The sequence below is a fragment of the Oncorhynchus nerka genome, linkage group LG14 (assembly GCF_034236695.1).
Source record: "Oncorhynchus nerka isolate Pitt River linkage group LG14, Oner_Uvic_2.0, whole genome shotgun sequence".
NCBI lineage: Eukaryota > Metazoa > Chordata > Actinopteri > Salmoniformes > Salmonidae > Oncorhynchus > Oncorhynchus nerka.
This window is the reverse complement of record NC_088409.1, coordinates 74,198,589-74,219,914: the sequence shown is the minus strand read 5'-3', so window position 1 is coordinate 74,219,914 and position 21,326 is coordinate 74,198,589. Positions and strand designations below refer to the sequence as shown.

General features: G+C 40.8%; 1 protein-coding gene and 1 pseudogene across 3 annotated transcripts; one reads left to right on the top strand and one right to left on the bottom strand.

Moving 5' to 3' along the window:
- Positions 1–858: 858 nt before the first annotated feature.
- LOC115141879 (tubulin delta chain-like) lies at positions 859–7,730 on the bottom strand (annotated as a pseudogene).
- On the top strand, positions 7,562–19,814 carry LOC115141874 (ribosomal protein S6 kinase beta-1-like). 3 transcript variants are annotated; one of them, XM_029681199.2, is made up of 16 exons: positions 7,562–7,741; positions 8,827–8,870; positions 8,990–9,110; positions 9,243–9,311; positions 9,852–9,999; positions 10,319–10,384; positions 10,519–10,576; positions 10,817–10,917; positions 11,718–11,808; positions 11,941–12,031; positions 17,477–17,584; positions 17,668–17,730; positions 17,972–18,049; positions 18,140–18,247; positions 18,689–18,801; positions 18,906–19,814. In XM_029681199.2, exons 1-16 carry the CDS (start codon positions 7,673–7,675, stop codon positions 19,159–19,161), a joined length of 1,584 nt encoding a protein of 527 aa, XP_029537059.1. In that variant the 5' UTR covers positions 7,562–7,672; the 3' UTR covers positions 19,162–19,814. The 3 variants fall into 3 exon arrangements, with proteins under 3 accessions (XP_029537059.1, XP_029537058.1, XP_029537060.1); XM_029681198.2 differs by having other exon boundaries at positions 10,238–10,384; XM_029681200.2 differs by lacking the exon at positions 10,319–10,384 and having other exon boundaries at positions 7,563–7,741.
- Positions 19,815–21,326: the final 1,512 nt, after the last annotated feature.

Below are 21,326 nucleotides of genomic sequence, written 5' to 3'. Positions count from 1 at the left end.
TAAGTGTCAAGATTCTCCAATAGCAATCCGGATGCTTTTTGAAATTTGTGAAAATGTATTTAAAACAATCTTATGGAAGATATGGAGTTGATATGTTGTAATTAGAAACTATATATATATATCATGGCTTAATGTTTTAAAGAAAGCAATGCTTATTGTCCTGTGGCAATTCGTTTCCTGAAGCTGGTTTGTACAGACTTGGTCCTGGTTGTTGCAGGTGTTGTACTCCATCTCCCAACCTGTCAGATAGCTTATCAGACTGGTGTTGACTGTTTGAATCACATGGCGACAACGGTCTGTAAGCTGTCTGAAGTTCTGGGTATTAACCATCTGAAGACTGCCGTCTTTTTACCAGAGTCAAACTTTCAAGCATGTGTTAATTTCAGTACGTTTGATTTGGTCCAAAAGCTACCAAACAACGTTCCAACAGACATTTGTAGGGCGTCATGGCTGTTGTGTGCATTTGTAGGGAATCAGTTGTCTTATCTGAAAAATCATGCTGTCTTCAATAAATCGCCTTGTTCATATAAAATGTTTTTATACCCCTTAAATGTACATATTCATTCAACATGACTCCTTTGACCATTACACACATGTCCTCTACTTGTACCAATCTCCTGTTCTTAACATGCCAATATAGTATCACCTCTGCAAGTCAATTGGCTTAGGCAGGAATACAATATGATTGCGCTTTGACTGCAATGCATGTTTTATAGGCAATGTTCAGAGAACACATTCGCAGTAAACGCTGCATATGATGACTATCGGAAATTACCTTTAAAGTGCATTGTCCAAATCTGCGGTCGGATTGAATCCCAAACAGTATCTTACTTGTCCAAAATTGACTGTCGCTAGAGATTACCTGTTCAGGAAATCTTCCTCCGAGATCCCAAACTTAGTGTACAGATGAATGTAGGCCCTGTGGAAGCAGAGACACCATATCAATATGTGGAAACCCAATAACCTGGGAATGAGGCAGTTTAGAACAGTAAAATGCCATTACCAATCTTTTTGCAATGATTGACAATGACTCATGCTGTTGGAAAACATAAAAATAAGTGAGCATGCATGCCTTTAAAAAAAAAAAAAAATGTTTTACATTATGTGCCTAACCTTACCTGGATCAAACATATTCTAAGCTATCCACCCCATGTGGTCCAGAGGCCTCAGCAGAGCCTGGCTGTTGCTGACCAGTGTAGGAGATGTATACTTGTTAAAGGAGACTGGGTTTTTCCACATGCTGAAAGCCAGGGGGTATATAGGGTCGGATCCTGAAATCCACCTATAGATATAAAAACATTCGAAAGGAGTGTTGGATTCTAGAATGAATCAACCAGTATCTATTAATGTCTATTGTCCCATAATAGTTAGACATCTAGGTAAGAGACCAGTACATATCTCTGCTCTGTTCACATCCTTCCCCTGCAGTATGAGCAGGTGGGGGAGGTCTTGAAGCCAGGTTGTCTGTGACTCCTGGTCCTCTCTACCCCTTCAGGCTGGAGAGAGTGGGCTCGCACCTGCCAGTCGATGCCTGAAAAATAACAATCCTCAGAGCATTAACATGAATATCTGGACATGGAACAGTGAACACGATGTAGAAGCTAGCTTATACTAACTATATTGTACAAACATGGCTACACACAAAAAAAACAATCAATATACAGTACCAGTCAAAGTATGGACACCTACTCATTCAAGGGTTTTTATTTTTACTATTTTCTACATTGTAGAATAATAGTTTAGACATCAAAACTATGAAATAACACATGGAACCATGTAGTAACCAAAAGTGTAAAACAAATTAAAATATATTTTATATTTGAAATTCTTCAGAGTAGCCACCATTTGCATTGATGACAGCTTTGCAAACTCTTGGTATTCTCTCAACCAGCTTCACGAAGAATGCTTTTCCAAAACTCTTGAAGGAGTTCCCACATATGCTGAGCACTTGTTGGCTGTTTTTCCTTCAGTCTGCGGTCCAACTCATCCCAAACCAACTCAACTGGGTTGAGGTCGGGTGATTGTGGAGGCCAGGTTATCTGATGCAGCACCATCACTCTCCTTGGTCAAATAGCCCTTACACAGCCTGGAGGTGTGCTTTGGGTCATTGTCCTGTTGAAAAACAAATGATAGTCCCACTAAGCACAAATCAGATGGAATGGCTTACTGCTGCAGAATGCTGTGGTAGCCATGCTGGTTAAGTGTGCCTTGAATTCTATATAAATCACTGACAGTGTCAGCAGCAAAGCACCATTACACCTCTATGCATCACAGTGGGAACCACACATGCGGAGATCATCCGTTCACCTACTCTGCGTCTCACAAAGCCACGGCGGGTGGATGCACATATGCATGCACCACATAAATCTCAAATTAGCACTCATGAAGGCTTATTTCACGCAGATAGCCCTAACCCAAATAGAGCTATCTTCTGTACACCACCCCTACCTTGTCACAACACAAGTGATTGGCTCAAATGCATGAAGGAAAGAAATTCCACAAATTACAGTGCCTTGCAAAAGTATTCATCCCCCTGCCGTGTTTCCTATTTTGTTGCATTACAACCTGTAATTTAAATTGATTTTTATTTGGATTTCATGTAATGGACATACACAAAATAGTCACACAAAAAAAATTGAAAAGTGGTGCATGCATGTGTTCACCCCCTTTGCTATGAATCAGATCTGGTGCAACCAATTACCTTCAGAAGTCACAACATTAGTTAGATTACACACAGGTGGACTTTATTTAATAAGTGTCACATGATCTCAGTATGTTTCCACCTGTTCTGAAAGGCCCCAGAGTCTTCAACACCACTAAGCAAGCGGCACCACCAAGCAAGCGCCACCATGAAGACCAAGGAGCTCTCCAAACAAGTCAGGGACAAAGTTGTGGAAAAGTTCAGATCAGGGTTGGGTTATAAAAAAATATCAGAATAAACTTTGAACATCCCACGGAGCACCATTAAATCCATTATTAAAAAATGGAAAGAATATGGCACCACAACAAACCTGCCAAGAGAGGGCCGCCACCAAAACTCATGGACCAGGCAATGAGGACATTAATCAGGGAGGCAACAAAGAGACCAAAGATAACCCTGAAAGAGCTGCAAAGCTCCACAGCGGAGTTTGGAGTATCTGTCCATAGGACCACTTTAAGCCGTACACTCCACAGAGCTGCGCTTTACGGAAGAGGGGCCAAAAAAGAATCCATTGCTTAAAGGAAAAAATAAACAAACACATTTGCTGTTCGCCAAAAGGCATGTGGGAGACTCCCCAAACATATGGAAGAAGGAAAACGCTATGTCTGGCGCAAACCCAACACCTCTCATCACCCTGAGAACACCATGGTGGCAGCTAATGTTGGCTAACTGGCTTGCTAGGTTCAGTTTGTTTTGTAGTGATGTCTGTCATTGTGAGATTTTTTTTATTATTCTTCACCTCAGCACCATTAGCTATTGTCACGAGAATGTTCAACCCCAATGATAATAACTAACAATCAATAACTTTGACCAATCCCCAAGGTTTGTAAGACCATGGGTTTAATAATAATTAGGCAAAGACTCAGCTTATGCAAAAGGTTAGTACAGTTTATTCACGAAAACGTTCTGAAGGCATCCATTTTATACCTTGCTCCTTACTTACGCACATACTTCCACACAAACAGTAGGTATCCTACGCACATACATACACACGAACAGTTGGTGAGTTGTATCCTTCTCCAGAGTTCTCACCACTGTGTATCACTACCCAGCCGACAGTTCCATTCCCCCGAGATTAGAGAAACCTTGAGAAGTACTCCCTGTCCTATCATACGTTTCTCAGAGTTCTAGCCAGGTCGGGTCAAACACAGTTGAATTGTTCTCTGTATTTTCTTAGGCACACACTGTCTCGCCTATACTTCTAACTTCTAAATGGTAAGTCTTAACTTGTCCTATGCACACACAATCATAAGAATTCTAGTCTTATGATTTAAATACATTTCACTCCATTATACAGTGACAGGGTAGAATACTTTTAGTCATTATCTTAATAACATTACCTTTAAGATATAAATAATTTAGTCAATATCTTACCATTACCTTAAACATATGAATTTCTATTATATCAGCTATGTATTTGACTGCAATTGCATATATCCAACTAGTTAGCAACTAGTCATAGTGTACCTTGTTTGTTTACAACTGGATGCTTGGCTAGGTAGCTAGCTAGTTATGGCTAACTTTTTAGGCCAACAATATCATGAGTCAGCCTATGATTATGTCTACAGTATTGTTTCCTTAAGTGAGCATTCCTATTGCCAATGCTGTCAACTACAACTCACGAATCTACTGAGTTTCACAAGTCCTCATTGTAGTATTATGTGGTACTACTCCCTTATGGATAGAACTTTAAGCAGGGTAACCAGATAAGTGTACATAATATCAACTATAGGCTACTAGTTATACAAAAAAATGTATTTCACCTTTATTTAACCAGGTAGGCCAGTTGAGAACAAGTTCTCATTTACAACTATGACCTGGCCAAGATGAAGCAAAGCAGTGCGACAAAAACAACAATACAGAATTACACATGGGATAAACAAACATACAGTCAATAACACAAACGAAAAATATATGTACCATGTGTGCAAATGTAGTAAGATTAGGGAGGTAAGGCAATAAATAGGCCATAGAGGTGAAATAATTACAATTTAGCATTAACACTGGTGCGATAGATGTGCAGATGATGATGTGCAAACAGAGATACTGGTGTGCAAGCAGAGATACTGGTGTGCAAAGGAGCAAAAAAATAATAATATGGGGATGAGGTAGTTGGGTGTGCTATTTACAGATGGGCTGTGTACAAGTACAGTGATAGGTAAGCTGCTCTGACAGCTGATACTTAAAGTTAGAGAGGCGGATATGGGTCTCCAGCTTCAGTGATTTTTGCAATTCGTTCCAGTCATTGGCAGCAGAGAACTGGAAGGAAAGGTGGCCAAATGAGGTGTTGGCTTTGGGGATGACCAGTGAAATATACCTGCTGGAGCGTGTGTTACGAGTGGGTGTTGCTATGGTGACCAGTGAGCTGAGATTAGACGGGGCTTTACCTAGCAAAGACTTTTAGATGACCTGGAGGCAGTGGGTTTGGCAACGAGTATGTAGCGAGGGCCAGCCAACGAGAGCCTACAGGTCGCAGTGGTGGGTAGTATATGGGGCTTTGGTGACAAAACGGATAGCACTGTTGTTAAATTTGCTGAGTAGAGTGTTGGAGGCTATTTTGTAAATGACATCGCCGAAGTCAAGGATCGGTAGGATAGTCAGTTTTACAAGGGTATGTTAGGCAGCACGAGTGAAGGAGGCTTTTTTGCCAAAGAAGGGCCAGAGGTATACAGAATGGTGTTGTCTGCGTAGAGGTGGATCAGAGAATCACCAGCAGCAAGAGCGACATCATTGATGTGTACAGAGAAAAGAGTCGGCCCGAGAATTTAACCCTGTGGCACCCCCATAGAGACTGCCAGAGGTCCGGACAACAGGCCCTCCAATTTGACACACTGAACTCGCAGACTTGCAGCTGTAATTGCTGCAAAGGTGGCTCTACAAAGTATTGACTTTGGGGGGGGTGAATAGTTTTGCATGCTCAAGTTCAGTTTTTTCATATTATTTCTTGTTTGTTTCACAATAAAACATATTTTGCATCTTCAAAGTGGTCTTAGGCATGTTGTGTAAATCAAATGATACAAACCCACAAAAAATCAATTTTAATTCCAGGTTGTAAGGCAACAAAATACGAAAAATGCCAACGGGGGTGAATACTTTCATAAGCCACTGTAACTTTTAACAAAGCACTCCTGTATATTGGATTCCAGGTGACTACCTCATGAAGCTGGTTGAGAGAATGTGTGCCTTGCTGGTTGAGAGAATGCCTTGATGCCTTGTCATCAAGGCAAAGGGTGGCTACTTTGAAGAATCTTAAATATAACATATTTTGATTTGTTTAACCCTTTTTTGGTTACATGATTCCATGTGTAATATTGTAGTTTTAATGTATTCACTATTCTATAATGTAGAAAATAGTAAAAATAAAGAAAAACCCTTGAATGAGTAGATGTGTCCAAACTTTTGACTGCTACTGTAAATAGGCCCATATTGAGCTGCACGGGGACCTCAATTGTTTTGAAATTTCACACTTATGAATTTCATAGTTAGCCAATGCTTCCCCATGGTGTTCAAAACTAGTACAGCACTCATTTCTGACAAATGCACTATGGCTACACAGACATTTTTATTTTTCATTTTATTTTTATTAAACAGTAACATGCAAAACGCAGTAAGCATCTGATGTTGGTGTTGGAGCAGGCCTGGCCAGGTGAACACGCTGTAAGCCATGGAGGAGCTGGACACCTGGGGAATGTTGCAGAAGATGAGCAGCTTGTACTCTGGGTGACACACCAGGCCACTCATCAGTTCAAATGGAAACACAGTGCACAGTGTGTGATATGCAACTTCAAGACTTTTACACACTGGTTTATTTGTTGCAGTAGTGTTGATGCTCAGTGCTCACCTATGGGGTTTCTATTGTAGACACCGTGGAAGTCACCAGTGAGTGCAGACTGCAGAACACTCCCTAGCTGGTGGGCGATTACTTTGTTGAAGTCACTGAATGATATGTGTTGATGTTCATGACCTGGGTAAAGATATTGTGTACTGTGTCATTTTTGTGAACGAGGATGGCATCAGAGGTGTGACAGCGTGAGCACAGATGTGTAGTTCTGGACAAAACAGCAGTTAGTGAAAACTGGTCATCCAAAGAGTACTGATGATGTTGTTTCTGGCTTCAGAAATTACATTATTGTAACCGTGTCAATCCTTTGTAACCTAGCTATCTTAAGAGGAATGCACTAATTGTAAGTCGCTCTGGATAAGAATGTCTGCTAAACAACTAAAATGTACAAATAAAATGCTTTGAAATATTACTTTCTTAGAACATAGGAAATATGTCTGTTTGTAAAACATAAATTGTAGGCCTTTATCTGCCAGATCTGTGATGTTTTCCAGTTGCTGAAGCAAGCCTCTTGCCTTTCCAGTGCCATAGGGCCATGTCAGGTGGTTGAGGATGAAGGAATTTTGGTAGTCTTCCCGGAGACACCGAGTGGTGTATGTGCCCACCCTTGACCCTGTGCCCCCTGCCACACTCATCATGTCCTGATTTCTGCCATATTGATCATAGCGCTCCACCTCTCTCCTCACTTTTTTTAATATATATTTTTTTGTTAACAACAAATCAATACATAAAGCACATGAGGGAACACAAGCATACATAGATTACAAACAATGGACAATCGAACTAGGGGGTACAATATCACATTACAATTACACAAGGACCTTAAGTGAATTGCATATACTTACAATTCTAACAGCTTTTTTGTTAGTAGAGCATTTAACCGTCTTAAAATACAACCACCTCTCTCCTCACATTGTCCACCACCACCTCCTCATGACGTGGTCCATGGACACAGTATCTCCACGCAAAGAAATGAAAACACAGTGTTGTCATATCCGCGCTTCACTTGGTTGGTTGTGTGGTGCGCATGCTCTGTTTAGTAGCCGGTTATGGCGGCGGCGATGTGTGTTTGTCCATGAGGTGGATGAGCGCGAGCTATTCTCACCGACTGAACCTGAACGAAAGCATTGATGGCGGGTGTATTCGACATCGATTTGGATCAGCCGGAGGAAAATGTCTCCGAAGATGAGCTCGAGGAGGTAATTTTCTCGAGTCTGTCGGGTATTGTTGCACGACTGTTCGATATAATTGCTGATAGCCATGCTAGCTAGCTATAGGCCCGACGTCTTGGTTTGTTGCCAATGCTTTAGGCCCAATTTTGACAACGCTCCAAGCTAGCCTTCTAACATTAGCTAGCCACAGATCAGCCAGTTAACACTCATGAGCTGTCACTTGTTCTCAGCTGTTGGGAGATAGTAGTTATACAATTCTTATATTTGCATACTTTATACGAATATTGAATATTATATTTTCAAGCTTGCTAGACAATGTGCAGCAAAGGCAAGCGTGCTTTGGTTGCTGTCGTGCAACAGTTTATTTTGGTACTTCTGCAGTTTGGAACAATATGGACTGGAGGTCCTTATGTGGACACATGCAAATCCCAATTTGGACAAGATTTAATGATGGGTTATAGTGGACATTCGCCGTGCTAATAGACCTACCTGTGAACTATTTGTGATAGCTAGCTAATAAATTGGCTGTATAGGGCCATGTTTACAGATTACATGGTATGAACGAACTCTATTCATGCTCTGACAGTTAGCTACCAAGAATTACAATTTTATCATAAACATTTCGTACTCTATTGAACATCTCATGTTCAGTGCCAATTGGCAAAGATTTTGGGCTACACTAAATATCACGTTACATGGTTTTGGGGTGTAAAATGTTTATCTCCATAAAGATTTGTAAACATAACAAAATAAATGTAAGTTTGGGGTCAATTCCAAAGCTGTCGAGATACAAAAAAAGCAGTCTACAGCTCAAGATCCTCTATCCAGGGTTCTGAAATGGGAACAAAACAGATTTGAATTTAATTTAACCTTCTTTCACATGATGGTATACTCTCGCATGTTGGTCTATGTTGAGTTAATGTTTTAGCTAACATTGCATTGATTTCAGACGATATCCTTGCGTCTAAGATGTAACACTTTTTAAAAATAATATAATCAACATTCCTGTTGAATCTAATGAAGTGCTGCTGCTGTTATATGGCTCTGCAGTGATTTCAGTTATAAAGCAGATTTTATTTTTACAATGTTCTAATTTACATTTTCTGTCATAGGCTCAGATCAACGATTTCATGGACCAGTGCAGCGGCTTTGAATTGTAAGTGTTCACCCTTAGCATTATGGATGCCTGGTAGATGAATAATTATGTTGAGTTGTCACAGTAATTGTACCGTGCTTCGGTCAGTGAGCATATAGTTACATTACTTCTTTCCCCAGCAATATGGACGACTGTGAGAAGATTGAGATATCTGAGGACAACGTCAACCAAGGAAAAGAGAACATCAGGCCGGAGTGTTTTGAGCTGCTGCGGGTGCTGGGAAAGGGTGGTTATGGAAAGGTACGGTGCTGTTCCCCTGAGAGCCATTTAAAAATGCGTTTTCATGAGGTTTTATTAAAATTCCATTTCAAACTTGTCATTATTTGGCCTGGCCCATTGTGTTGAACTGGTTCTTCCCTTCTTTTTTTTTAGGTTTTTCAAGTTCGAAAAGTTGCTGGAGCAGCATCGGGGAAGATATTTGCCATGAAGGTTTTAAAGAAGGTACCTAAAAATAATATTCAAAGACACATTTATTTACAAATAGTTCATAATTGGCAGCAGGCATATTCATCAAGTCTCTCAATTTTGTCTCAAACTTAGTAAATATGACAAATAAACATTGTTTTATGTTGCTTCTTTGCAAATATTGGCTTTCTTTGAAGCCTGTTGGTGTTTTTGGTAGTTTGCCATCTTCACTGCTGCAGTCTTGGCATTTCAGAAGCTGTTTCAGTCCATTAGATGTTGCACAATAGATTGTGCTTTTGCTTGATCAGTGAAATGTACTTTAATGAGCGATGCAGTCACATACCACTTCGTCAAGATTTGTCCCCTAAGCTATGCTGCAAAAATTCCCTGAAAAGCCAATTGCTTAATTTCGAACAGAAATGTTCTAAGCAACGCTGAATTAAATGTTAGCACATTCTTGAAAGTGGTGGCATTTCTAGAACTGATAATGAAGTGTATTTTATCATGTGGCTTTTTGAATGGCAGACTAGCGGTATTAGCATGACTAATGGTCATAAATGTTTTGGGGCCTTGCAGGCTATGATTGTACGCAATGCTAAGGACACGGCCCACACCAAGGCAGAGAGGAACATTCTGGAGGAAGTGAAGCATCCTTTCATCGTGGATCTCATCTACGCCTTCCAGACGGGGGGCAAGCTGTACCTCATCCTGGAGTACCTCAGCGGTCAGTAAATCAGGAGTCACGCAGGCAGTTACATCAAACGACCTATTCACACAAAGATAAACAAACATCCATTCTTTTCACACTCTTCCTGTTGCTCAAGAGTAGCTGGGCAGTCCGACTGAATCTCTTTACACATTAGCAGTCCCAGTCATGCAGATGGTTTCTCTTATTCTGAGACCAAGGGATGGTTTCACAAAAAAATATGATTCAAATCATCTGAATTTGTTGTTTCACACAGGACGTTGGCCTTTGCATGATTTACATGAACACTTAATGGGCCTCCTCTGCTCATTGCATCTAACCATAATGTATGTAATAGTGCCTACATCCTGTCCACCATCCCTTCCTGTCTGCTCTAGAGTTACAGAGAAGAATGCACACTATGGTATGTGGAAGTCAGTCAGTCAGAATTCAAAATTAAATGGGTGAAAGAGTAAATTTGGTGTAGTCTCCCCACAACTATTTTGTGCAACACTTTTTTTATGTCTGTTTCAGTTTGAATTTTGTTGTACTTTTCAGGTGGAGAGCTGTTTATGCAACTGGAAAGAGAGGGGATTTTTATGGAAGACACCGCCTGGTGAGTTGAGATGACAAAAGGCAATGTTGTCATACAAGTCTGTTTTCTTACATCCACTGTATTAATACACATATTTGGAATAACCTACACCAGTATGTTAGTTGGTGAAAGGGAAAATGCTATTTACAAAAGCAGTAAACTTAAGATTAGGTTACCAGGTGTTGGCTGTGTCTGGCACAGAAAATAATTTAGTAAAAATCAGTGTATGTGTACAATGTAAATGTGGTTTCTTATCTGCAGCTTTTACCTGGCAGAAATTTCCATGGCTCTGGGCCATCTGCACCAGAAAGGCATCATCTATAGAGACCTGAAGCCTGAAAACATCATGCTTAACAACCAAGGTAATGCTGGGCAAAGATGTCACAACAGATGTCCTGAGTTGCAATCATGTGCACTGCAGACAATGTTTGATGCTACATTAGCTGTAAATGCATCCACATTTGTGCATGTATATGCACTTCATGTTAGACATTAGAGCTGGGAATTGCCATGGACCTAATGAGACGATATTATCACAATACTTAGCTGCTGATACTATATTTATTGCCATTTTCACAATTGTATATGTATTGCGATTTGATGTTCCAAAAATATTGCTCACCGTAAGTCTGCTGCTGAGAGACGAGGGAATGTGAGAAAGCAAGTTTTGATCAGTCATGGAAATAAGTGCTGAAAACTTGTTGGCTCACTATTTAAAAAAAGATGGAAAACAAGCTATAGGATGAAACAAAGTTTTGGCGCAGGTACTGCTGACTAGCGCTAGCTAATGCTACCTACCGTAGCAAACAAATATAAATTGATAATTGGAGTCAAATATTGGTATAATATTGTCAAAAATTCAATTGATATGTAACTAAAAAATGTTCCCCGTATCACTATTACACTTTTAATTTTTTAAATATTTTTTTTACTGCATCTCTTTAATGACTTATCTCTCATTCTTATCTGTATTTTTTTTAAACTGCACTGTTGATTAGGGGCTCGTAAGTAAGCATTTCACTGTAAGGTCTACACCTGTTATATTCAACGCATGTGACTAACATTTAATTTATTCCGTGGGAAATGCAGAACATTTTCTAAATTACATGTCCACCTCAAAGTGAAATTGGCTGTAGTGTTTCTGTATTGTGTGTTTTTCCAGGCCATGTGAAACTGACTGACTTTGGGCTGTGTAAAGAGTCCATTCACGGCGGCACAGTCACCCATACTTTCTGTGGCACCATAGAGTACATGTAAGTCACACTTTGTAAAATACACACCCCGTTGTTCATGTAAATCTGTTGAAAGCTGCTATTTTTTTTTATCTATTTACTGCCTCAGTCTATCATGGAAAGATGTGCTAAAAAAAACTGTTGTTGTGTCAGGGCTCCAGAGATCCTGATGAGAAGTGGACACAACAGAGCAGTGGACTGGTGGAGTCTTGGAGCGCTTATGTACGACATGCTGACTGGAGCGGTTAGTGCACAACTTCTTTCATAGACTTCTGTTTATAATGACGTAGTAATACAACAACTTCTGTTACAATCAATCGGTGTTCACTAGGGGTGTTGCAGTGACCGTATTACTGCCACAATGGTGGTCCCGAGTCATGAAGGCAGTCAAATTCCACGTGACCGTTTAATTATGGTAATTAGGCTTCTCCAAGCTCTCTGATGCTGCTGATGGTCATTAGTAGCTTACCAAACTTGCTAACTGCCTGGTACTCAGCACACTATTGTCCCTCTAATCACTCTGATTGCGTGAGGAAACAGAGTGATGGCCTCTTATCAAAAGAGGAGGATCCCATCAGCTTTCTATAGGCTAGGTCTACTATATTTATTTATCAACTTTCCTAATATTAAGCACGTTGTTTATCTTTACCACAGGAGTATAGCCTACCTGGCTATTTAAGTGCATAGATGTAAAGACGAGATGAAATCAGAATAGTTTGATGGGTGATAATATTAGCATATGTTATTTTTTTGCAGCTTTTTCTAATCATAGTCTCATACCTCATGTAGCCTACCCTAAAGGCCTATATGTTTTGATACGGTGTGTATCACAACTGAAGTGGCCAAATAACTTCTTAAAATGAAGCACATTAATCTATTTTACAAGGTGTTTAGAGCCTAACTGGCATACATAAGCAGCACCTGAGTTTCAAGTTTGGGGAAGATAATTTTCACCATATAAATGCTCCTTTTTAATAAAAGCATTACATGTATAATCGCATTTGCAGTCACTTTTTGATAATGGTGTTTTCCCGCTAATGGAACATTCGCGTTTATAGCCTACTGCCATGTGCGCATTGCTGCGCTTATAATGTGAAGAAATAGATTATCAATATTTTAAGCTAAACGATCTGTTGGTCAGTCACATTGTGAAAAAATGTTTTTTTGATGCTAGTGGTTGTATAAATATAGGATCTATCCCATCCCGCAACTGTCTCAGACTATGTTTGGAATATTTCTTTCTCGCGCAGAAGGTCAAGTACCTATGCTATTGGTCAACATTTTTGTACTATGGGGGATAGTAGATTGACATAGGCTAGTGCTTTTGCTGTTTTAGGCCTACTCATCTTGTTAGCTGACAAAGTAAATGTGGAAAGTTCTTCCATTGTCTTCAATATACACCTCTGAATTGGATGAGGACACGTGTAGTTGTGTCCCTGGTGTCTGTCTTCACTTGTAGCCTGTGAGAAAGACCCAATCACATGATGGAGAACCATGTGAGTGAGAGGCCCTTCGGATTGCGCAGCACTAAGGTAGAATGGAACAAGGCAGCACTCCGGGCCGCAAAAGGCATGGGTTTTTTCGGGGTGCATTACAGCCAAAAAGGGGATGCCGCCGGGAAATTTGAGTCATTATCAAGTGCTTGTGAAATTGTGAATGAGAGACTATTGGAGTGTGTACAGTCTGTGCAAAAAAACAAAACAAAGCTGAGCTCATGCCTTTCAAGTTATTTTAAGAAAATCAACATTACTAGTCGCATCATGCAGCCTTACAATATATTAAAAATCAAAACTTATAGCCCAATGTTTGTAGAACTAAAGTTACATTAATAACTCTAAATTAAGCATATAGGAGTACCTATTTATTTGTTAACCGCTCAACACAGAATAGCTGCATGTGCAAATCTTTTGGATAAAATATTTATTTCATTCCGTATTGTTCATACTATAAAATAATGCCACAGAATTCTAAGCAAATCTTGTTTACTGAATGAACTAGTGTAGCCCATAGCCACATCAGGACCTAACATCAAAAAAAAATGTAAATGTCACATGCACTGAAAACAGGAGTAGACCTTACAGTGAAATGCTTACTTACGAGCCCCTAACCAACAATGCAGTAAAAAAATATATAAGAAATAAAAGTAACAAGTAATTTAAAGAGCAGCCGTAAAATAACAAAAGCGAGACTATATTCAGGGGTGTACGGTACAATGTGCAGGGGCAACGGTTAGTTGAGGTAATATGTACATCTATAGTGGCCTGCAAAAGTATTCACCCCCGTTGGCATTTTTCCTTTTTTGTTGCCTTACAACCTGGAATAAAAAATATAAAAAAATTGTGGGTGGGGGGTTGTATCATTTGATTTACACAACATGCCTACCACTTTGAAGATGCAAAATATTTTTTTATTGTGAAATAAGACAAAAAACTGAACTTGAGCGTGCATAACTATTCACCCCCCCAAAGTCAATACTTTGTAGAGCCACCTTTGCAGCAATTACAGCTGCAAGTCTCCTTGGGGTATGTCTCTATAAGCTTGGCACATCTAGCCACTGTGATTTTTGCCCATTCTTCGGGGCAGAACTGCTCCTGCTCCGTCAATTTGGATGGGTTCCGCTGGTGTACAGCAATGTTTAAGTCATACCACAGATTCTCAATTGGATTGAAGTCTGGGCTTTGGCTAGGACATTCCATGACATTTAAATGTTTCCCTTTAAACCACTCAAGTGTTGCTTTAGCAGTATGCTTAGGGTCATTGTCCTGCTGGAAGGTGAACCTCTGTCCCAGTCTCAAATCTCTGGAAGACATCAGTTTTCCTTAAAGAATTTCCCTGTATTTAGTGCCATCCTTCATTCCTTCAATTCTGACCAGTTTCCCAGTACCTGCTGATGGAAAAACATCCTCACAGCATGATGATGCCACCAAAATGTTCTCAGGGTGATGGGAGGTGTTGGGTTTGCACCAGACATATCAAATCATCAAAATCAAATTTATTTATATAGCCCTTCTTACATCAGCTGATATCTCAAAGTGCTGTACAGAAACCCAGCCTAAAACCCCAAACAGCAAGCAATGCAGGTGTAAAAGCACGGTGGCTAGGAAAAACTCCCTAGAAAGGCCGAAACCTAGAGTGGAACCAGGCTATGAGGGGTGGCCAGTCCTCTTCTGGCTGTGCCGGGTGGAGATTATAACAGAACATGGCCAAGATATTCAAATGTTCATAAATGACCAGCATGGTCAAATAATAATAATCACAGTAGTTGTCGAGGGTACAGCAAGTCAGCACCTCAGGAGTAAATGTCAGTTGGCTGTTCATAGCCGATCATTAGGAGTATCTCTACCGCTCCTGCTGTCTCTAGAGAGTTGAAAACAGCAGGTCTGGGACAGGTAGCACGTCCGGTGAACAGGTCAAGGTTCCATAGCCGAAGGCAGAACAGTTGAAACTGGAGCAGCAGCATGGCCAGGTGGACTGGGGACAGCAAGGAGTCATCATGCTAGGTAGTCCTGAGGCATGGTCCTAGGGCTCAGGTCCTCCGAGAGAGAGAGAATTAGAGAGCGCATACTTAAATTCACACAGGACACCGGATAAGACTGGAGAAGTACTCCAGATATAACAAACTGGCCCTTGCCCCCCGACACAAACTACTGCAGCATAAATACTGGAGGCTGAGTCAGGAGATACTGTGGCCCCATCCGATGACATCCCCCGGACAGGGCCAAATAGGAAGGATATAACCCCACCCACTTTGCCAAAGCACAGCCCCCACACCACTAGAGGGATATCTTCAACCACCAACATACCATCCTGAAACAAGGCCGAGTATAGCCCACAAAGATCTCCACCACGGCACAACCAGAGGGGGGGTGCCAACCCATACAGGAAGATCACGTCAGTGACTCAACCCACTCAAGTGACACACCCCTCCTAAGGTCTGCATGAAAGAGCACCAGTAAGCCAGTGACTCAGCCCCTGTAATATGGTTAGAGGCAGAGAATCCCAGTGGAGAGAGGGGAACCGGCCAGGCTGAGACAGCAAGGGCGGTCCGTTGCTCCAGAGTCTTTCCGTTCACCTTCACACTCCTGGGCCAGACTAAACTCAATCATATGACCCACTGAAGAGATGAGTCTTTAGTAAAGACTTAAAGGTTGAGACCGAGTTTGCATCTCTCACATGGGTAGGCAGACCATTCCATAAAAATTGAGCTCTATAGGAGAAAGCCTTGCCTTCAGCTGTTTGCTTAGAAATTCTAGGGACAATTAGGAGGCCTGCATCTCTTGACCGTAGCGTACGTGTAGGTATGTAGGCAGGACCAAATCAGAAAGATAGTTAGGAGCAAGCCCATGTAATGCTTTGTAGGTTAGCAGTAAAACCTTGAAATCAGCCCTTGCCTTGACAGGAAGCCAGTGTAGGGAGGCTAGCACTGGAGTAATATGATCAAATGTTTTGGTTCTAGTCAGGATTCTTGCAGCCGTATTTAACACTAATTGAAGTTTATTTAGTGCTTTATCCGGGTAGCCGGAAAGTAGAGCATTGCAGTAGTCTAACCTAGAAGTAACAAAAGCATGGATAAAATTTTCTGCATCATTTTTTAACAGAAAGTTTCAGATTTTTGCAATGTTACGACGATGGAAAAAAAGCTGTCCTTGAAACAGTCTTGATATGTTCGTCAAAAGAGAGATCAGGGTCCTTCAGTTTTATTTGAGACGACTGTACAACCATTAAGATTAATTGTCAGATTCAACAGAAGATCTCTTTGTTTCTTGGGACCTAGAACAAGCATCTCTGTTGTTGACCTGTTTAAAAGTCTTACTCACATGGGCTGCGGAGAGCGTGATCAGTCTTCCTGAACAGCTGGTGCTCTCATGCATGTTTCATTGTTATTTGCCTCGAAGCAAGCAAAGAAGTAATTTAGCTTGTTTGGTAGGCTCGTGTCACTAGGAAGCTCTCGGCTGTGCTTCCCTTTGTATTCTGATGGTTGGCAAGCCCTGCCACATCCGACGAGTGTCAGAGCCGGCGTAATACGATTAGATCTTAGTCCTGTATTGACGCTTTTCCTGTTTGTTCGTTGGAGGGCATAGAATGATTTTTTCCCCCTAAGCTTCTGAGTTAGAGTCCTGCTCCTTGAAAGCGGGCCTGTTCCCAGGAAAGCAATATGTCATTCACGTCGGACTTGTTAAAGGGAAAAAAAATCATTGTGCCAGTCCGTGGTGAATAATCGCAGTTCTGATGTCCAGAAGGTTTTTCGGTCATAAGAGATGGTAGCAGAAACATTGTGTACAAACAAGTTCATTTAAACAATGCAAAGAATCTATTAAAAAAAAACACAATTGGTTAGGAATACGTAAAATGTCAGCCTTGTTCTCCGGCTCCATCTTGTCAACGTAAGAACCACTCGGAGTATGCTGTTCTTTTCTGAAATAGACATTTTCTTCATGTCATGTTTCTTTAGACCTGTCTAATATGTATTTTTGTGAAGGTATTACATGGATTTATTAGACTTTAAAATGTAGATGTTCCAACAGTCTGCATCAGTGGCTTGTGTGGAAGCCTGGAGATGCTAAATATGTTAATGGTCAATTACTGTGTGATACCAACAGTTATTTGCTTGACAATCACCGGCTGACAGAATTTCTTGACTGCCACAGCCCTAGTATTGACCCAAGGTTATTTTATTTTTCAAATGCAGCCACCCTTCACTGGTGAAAACAGGAAGAAGACCATTGACAAAATCTTAAAATGCAAGCTGAACCTCCCACCCTACCTCACACAAGAAGCCAGAGATCTCCTGAAAAGGGTGACTATTTGTTTAACATATTGGACCATTTTATTTTAATTTTGGTTATCACATATGTATTTATACTTGTTCTTGTTTTTCAGCTTCTGAAGAGAAATGCCTCATCAAGACTTGGAGCAGGGGCTGGAGATGCTACAGAGGTGCAGGTGAGAACAAGAGAAGGAGTGGAACATTTTTGGATGGAGTGACTTGATGCTACCAAGACAAATGTAACCTTGAGTTTGAGATTCTACCCCATTCTGGCAAGCAACACTTTGTCTCTAGCCTCTGATCACAATACAACAAAAGATTACCCTAAATAGAAGTGTTCAAAAGTGATAGGGGACTGGGAAGTATTGAAATTAAAATGCTATTGTTATAATATTTTGTTTGCTCATCTTCCCTTAGGCTCATCCCTTCTTCCGACACATTAACTGGGAAGAGCTCCTGGCCAGGAAAGTGGAGGCTCCATTCAAGCCTTTCCTGGTAAGCAGAAGAGCTTCTGTTTGTTTTAAGCAACCTTTCCAGCTCAAAGGCATTAGACTCTGTAACATACCTGATCTCTTGTATCCATAGCAATCTGCTGAAGATGTGAGCCAGTTTGACTCCAAGTTCACCAGCCAGACACCAGTAGACAGCCCAGACGACTCTACGCTTAGTGAAAGCGCCAACCAAGCCTTTCTGGTAAGACTGCTACATATCTTGTTAGAGATGACATGTTTTTATTTTTTACAGCTATTTATTTTGTAACATACACATTACATTTTTTTTTTACATAGCAAGAATAAGGTAATTTGATATACATTACATCTAGATATGACTGAAAACATAATGTATAAGTACTAACTATTATAGAACATGAGCATTTAAACCCACCCCTCGGCTACTCTCCATCCTAGCTATCTCCGTAAACCGCCCTCTTATGATTTCCATAAGCCATATATTTTTCAGCTGTGCTGTGATGTTTCACATAAATTCGGAACCTGTCTTATCGCGTAGTACATGTGTTTGTATTAATTTTGCTCATAAGACAAAATCATGTTATGACAGAATTCACCTTAATTTCTCCTTATACCTTGGTAGGCAGTACTGGTGACAGTAACCCCTCTGTCATTGCTCCTGCAGGGCTTTACGTATGTTGCTCCATCAGTACTGGAAAATGTAAAGGAAAAGTTCTCATTCGAGCCAAAAATCCGCTCACCCCGACGGTTTTTGGGGAGCCCAAGAACACCAGTCAGGTATTCTGTCATTTCAGCCTCTTCAGCTGTTCCTACATATCTTGTACAACATTGAGTATGCCACATCACCACATAGTCAGGGTATGTCCCTTATTCCTTTTCAGCCCTCTCAAGTTCTCTGCCGGTGACGTGTGGCCCCGGGGCCCATTGATGCCCGGCGGATCCTCTCTATGTCTCCAGTCGCCACAGGAGCAGGTCATGTATGTGTCAACCCCAGAACAGATGGATGTGCAGGCCAGCTCTGAGGCCTCAGCCCCCCTACCCATCCGCCAGCCTACTGGGTCCAACCTGTCCCAGTTCAAACAACAGGCCTACCCCGTCATGGCCAAGAGGCCCGAGCATTTACGCATGAACCTATGACCAGCAGCTCATCTTAAAGGATTTTTTTTCTTTGTTGATAATTATTCTTTATTTTTTAAGATAAGGACACTAGAGACAATGAAACTCTAAATTTCACTTCTACACACACACCATCACTACCTGAAGTATCCCCAAGGCTGTAACCTCCAGTGTGCTGCAGCTGTGCTCGGCAGACTCGGCCACTCCCTCAGGTCCCCTTGACCTCTGCAGCCTGACCCCTAACAGGACTGGACCAGCGGGACGGGGCATCACTATGGATATTTAACTTTTTTTTTGTTATTACTCCATCCTACCACAAAAAAAAAGGAATGAGATAAAACGTATCAAATGTGACCCATCACAATTCACAGTAACGTGCCGTATATAAAACATCATCCAAAGTCCTTCATGTTAGATGATTAACTGCTGATGAGGAATGAATTGCTTCCACTGAACACTTGGGAGATTTGACAGTATTTCTTGAAGATTGCTTCCTGGCTCAGGATGAAATCATACAAATTATTGTTAATTGAAAACATATATGATTGGGAGGGGTATCAATAAGCTGAGTTTCTGAATATAGCTTTATGTCTTAAGTATTTTACAGAAGGGATGCATCTACTGTGCTATATCAATTCATGAGGGCCTCAATAAAAATACATGTTTACTTTTTACATTTTGAATTACTAACTGAATGTGGACTTTTGGTTATTACATTTGTATTATTTTACTGATAGAATGTTGTTGGGTAAGAACTAAATGAGTACATGCATATCCTCTATAATATTAAACAATATGCACCACACTAAAATGAATAACTCTGTCATAGTGTATTTTTAATTGTTGGGAAGGTACCATTTGCTTAGTGGGACTAGAATAACTGACAAAGTCCAAGGACTATGACCTACACTACCGGTCAAAAGTTTTAGGACCTACTCATTCAAGGTTATTCTTTATTTGTACTATTTTCTACTTTGTAGAATAATAGTGAAGACATCAAAACAATGAAATAACATCATTACATTACATTTAAGTCATTTAGCAGACGCTCTTATCCAGAGCGACTTACAAATTGCACATGGAATCATGTAGTAACCAAGAAAGTGTTAAACAAATCAAACTATTTTAGATTCTTTAAAGTAGCTACCCTTTACATTGATAGCTTTGCACACTATTGGCATTCTCTTAACCATCTTCACCTGGAATGCTTTTCCAACAGTCTTGAAGGAATTCCCACATGTGCTGAGCACTTGTTGGCTGCTTTTCCTTCACTCTGTGGTCCGGCACATCCCAAACCATCTCAATTTGGTTGAGGTCAGGTGATTGTGGAGGCCACATCATCTGAGCAAGCACTCCATCACTCTCCTTGGTCAAATAGCACTTACACAGCCTGGAGGTGTGTTGGGTCATTGTCCTGTTGAAAAACAAATTATCGTCCCACTAAGCCCAAACCAGATGGGATGGTGAAATTGCTGCCGAATGCTCTGTTAGCCATGCTGGTTAAGTGTGGCTACCAGAGCCTTGAATTCTAAATAAATCATTGACAGTGTCACCAACAAAGCACCCCCACACTATAACACCACCTCCTCCATGCTTTACGGTGGGAAATACACATGCAGAGGTCATGTGTTCACCCACACCTGTCTCACAAAGACACTGCGGTTGGAACCAAAAATCTCAAGTTTGGACTCCAGACCAAAGGACACATTTCCACCAGTTTAATTTAATTACTTTAATTGCTTGTGTTTCTTGGCCTAAGTAAGTCTCTTCTTGTTATTGGTGTCCTTTAGTAGTGGTTTCTTTGCAGCAATTTGACCATGAAGGCCTGATTCACAGTTTCCTCTGAACAGTTGATGTTGAGACATCTGTTACTTGAACTCTGTGAAGCATTTATTTAGGCTGCCATTCCTGAGGCTGGTAACTAATGAACTTATCCTTTGGAGCAGAGGTAACTCTGTCTTCCTTTCCTGTGGCGGTCCACATGAGAGTCAGTTTCATCATAGCGCTTTATGGTTTTTGAGACTGCACTTGAAGAAACTTTCAGTTCTTGAAATGTTCCATATTGACTGACGATGTCTCAATGTAATGATGATGGACTGTCATTTTGCTTATTTGAGCTGTTCTTGCCATAATATGGACTTGGTATTTTACCAAATAGGGCTATCTTCAGTATAGCCTTTTTTTAA

What these genes read in the sequence shown, in the direction of transcription:
- LOC115141874 (XM_029681198.2), top strand. Translation starts at nt 7,673, where the DNA reads ATGGCGGGTGTATTCGACATCGATTTGGATCAGCCGGAGGAAAATGTC. An exon ending in GAGATGCTACAGAGGTGCAG is followed by an intron (nt 17,731 to 17,971) that starts GTGAGAACAAGA and finishes ATCTTCCCTTAG; the next exon opens with GCTCATCCCTTCTTCCGACA. An exon ending in GCGCCAACCAAGCCTTTCTG is followed by an intron (nt 18,248 to 18,688) that starts GTAAGACTGCTA and finishes TTGCTCCTGCAG; the next exon opens with GGCTTTACGTATGTTGCTCC.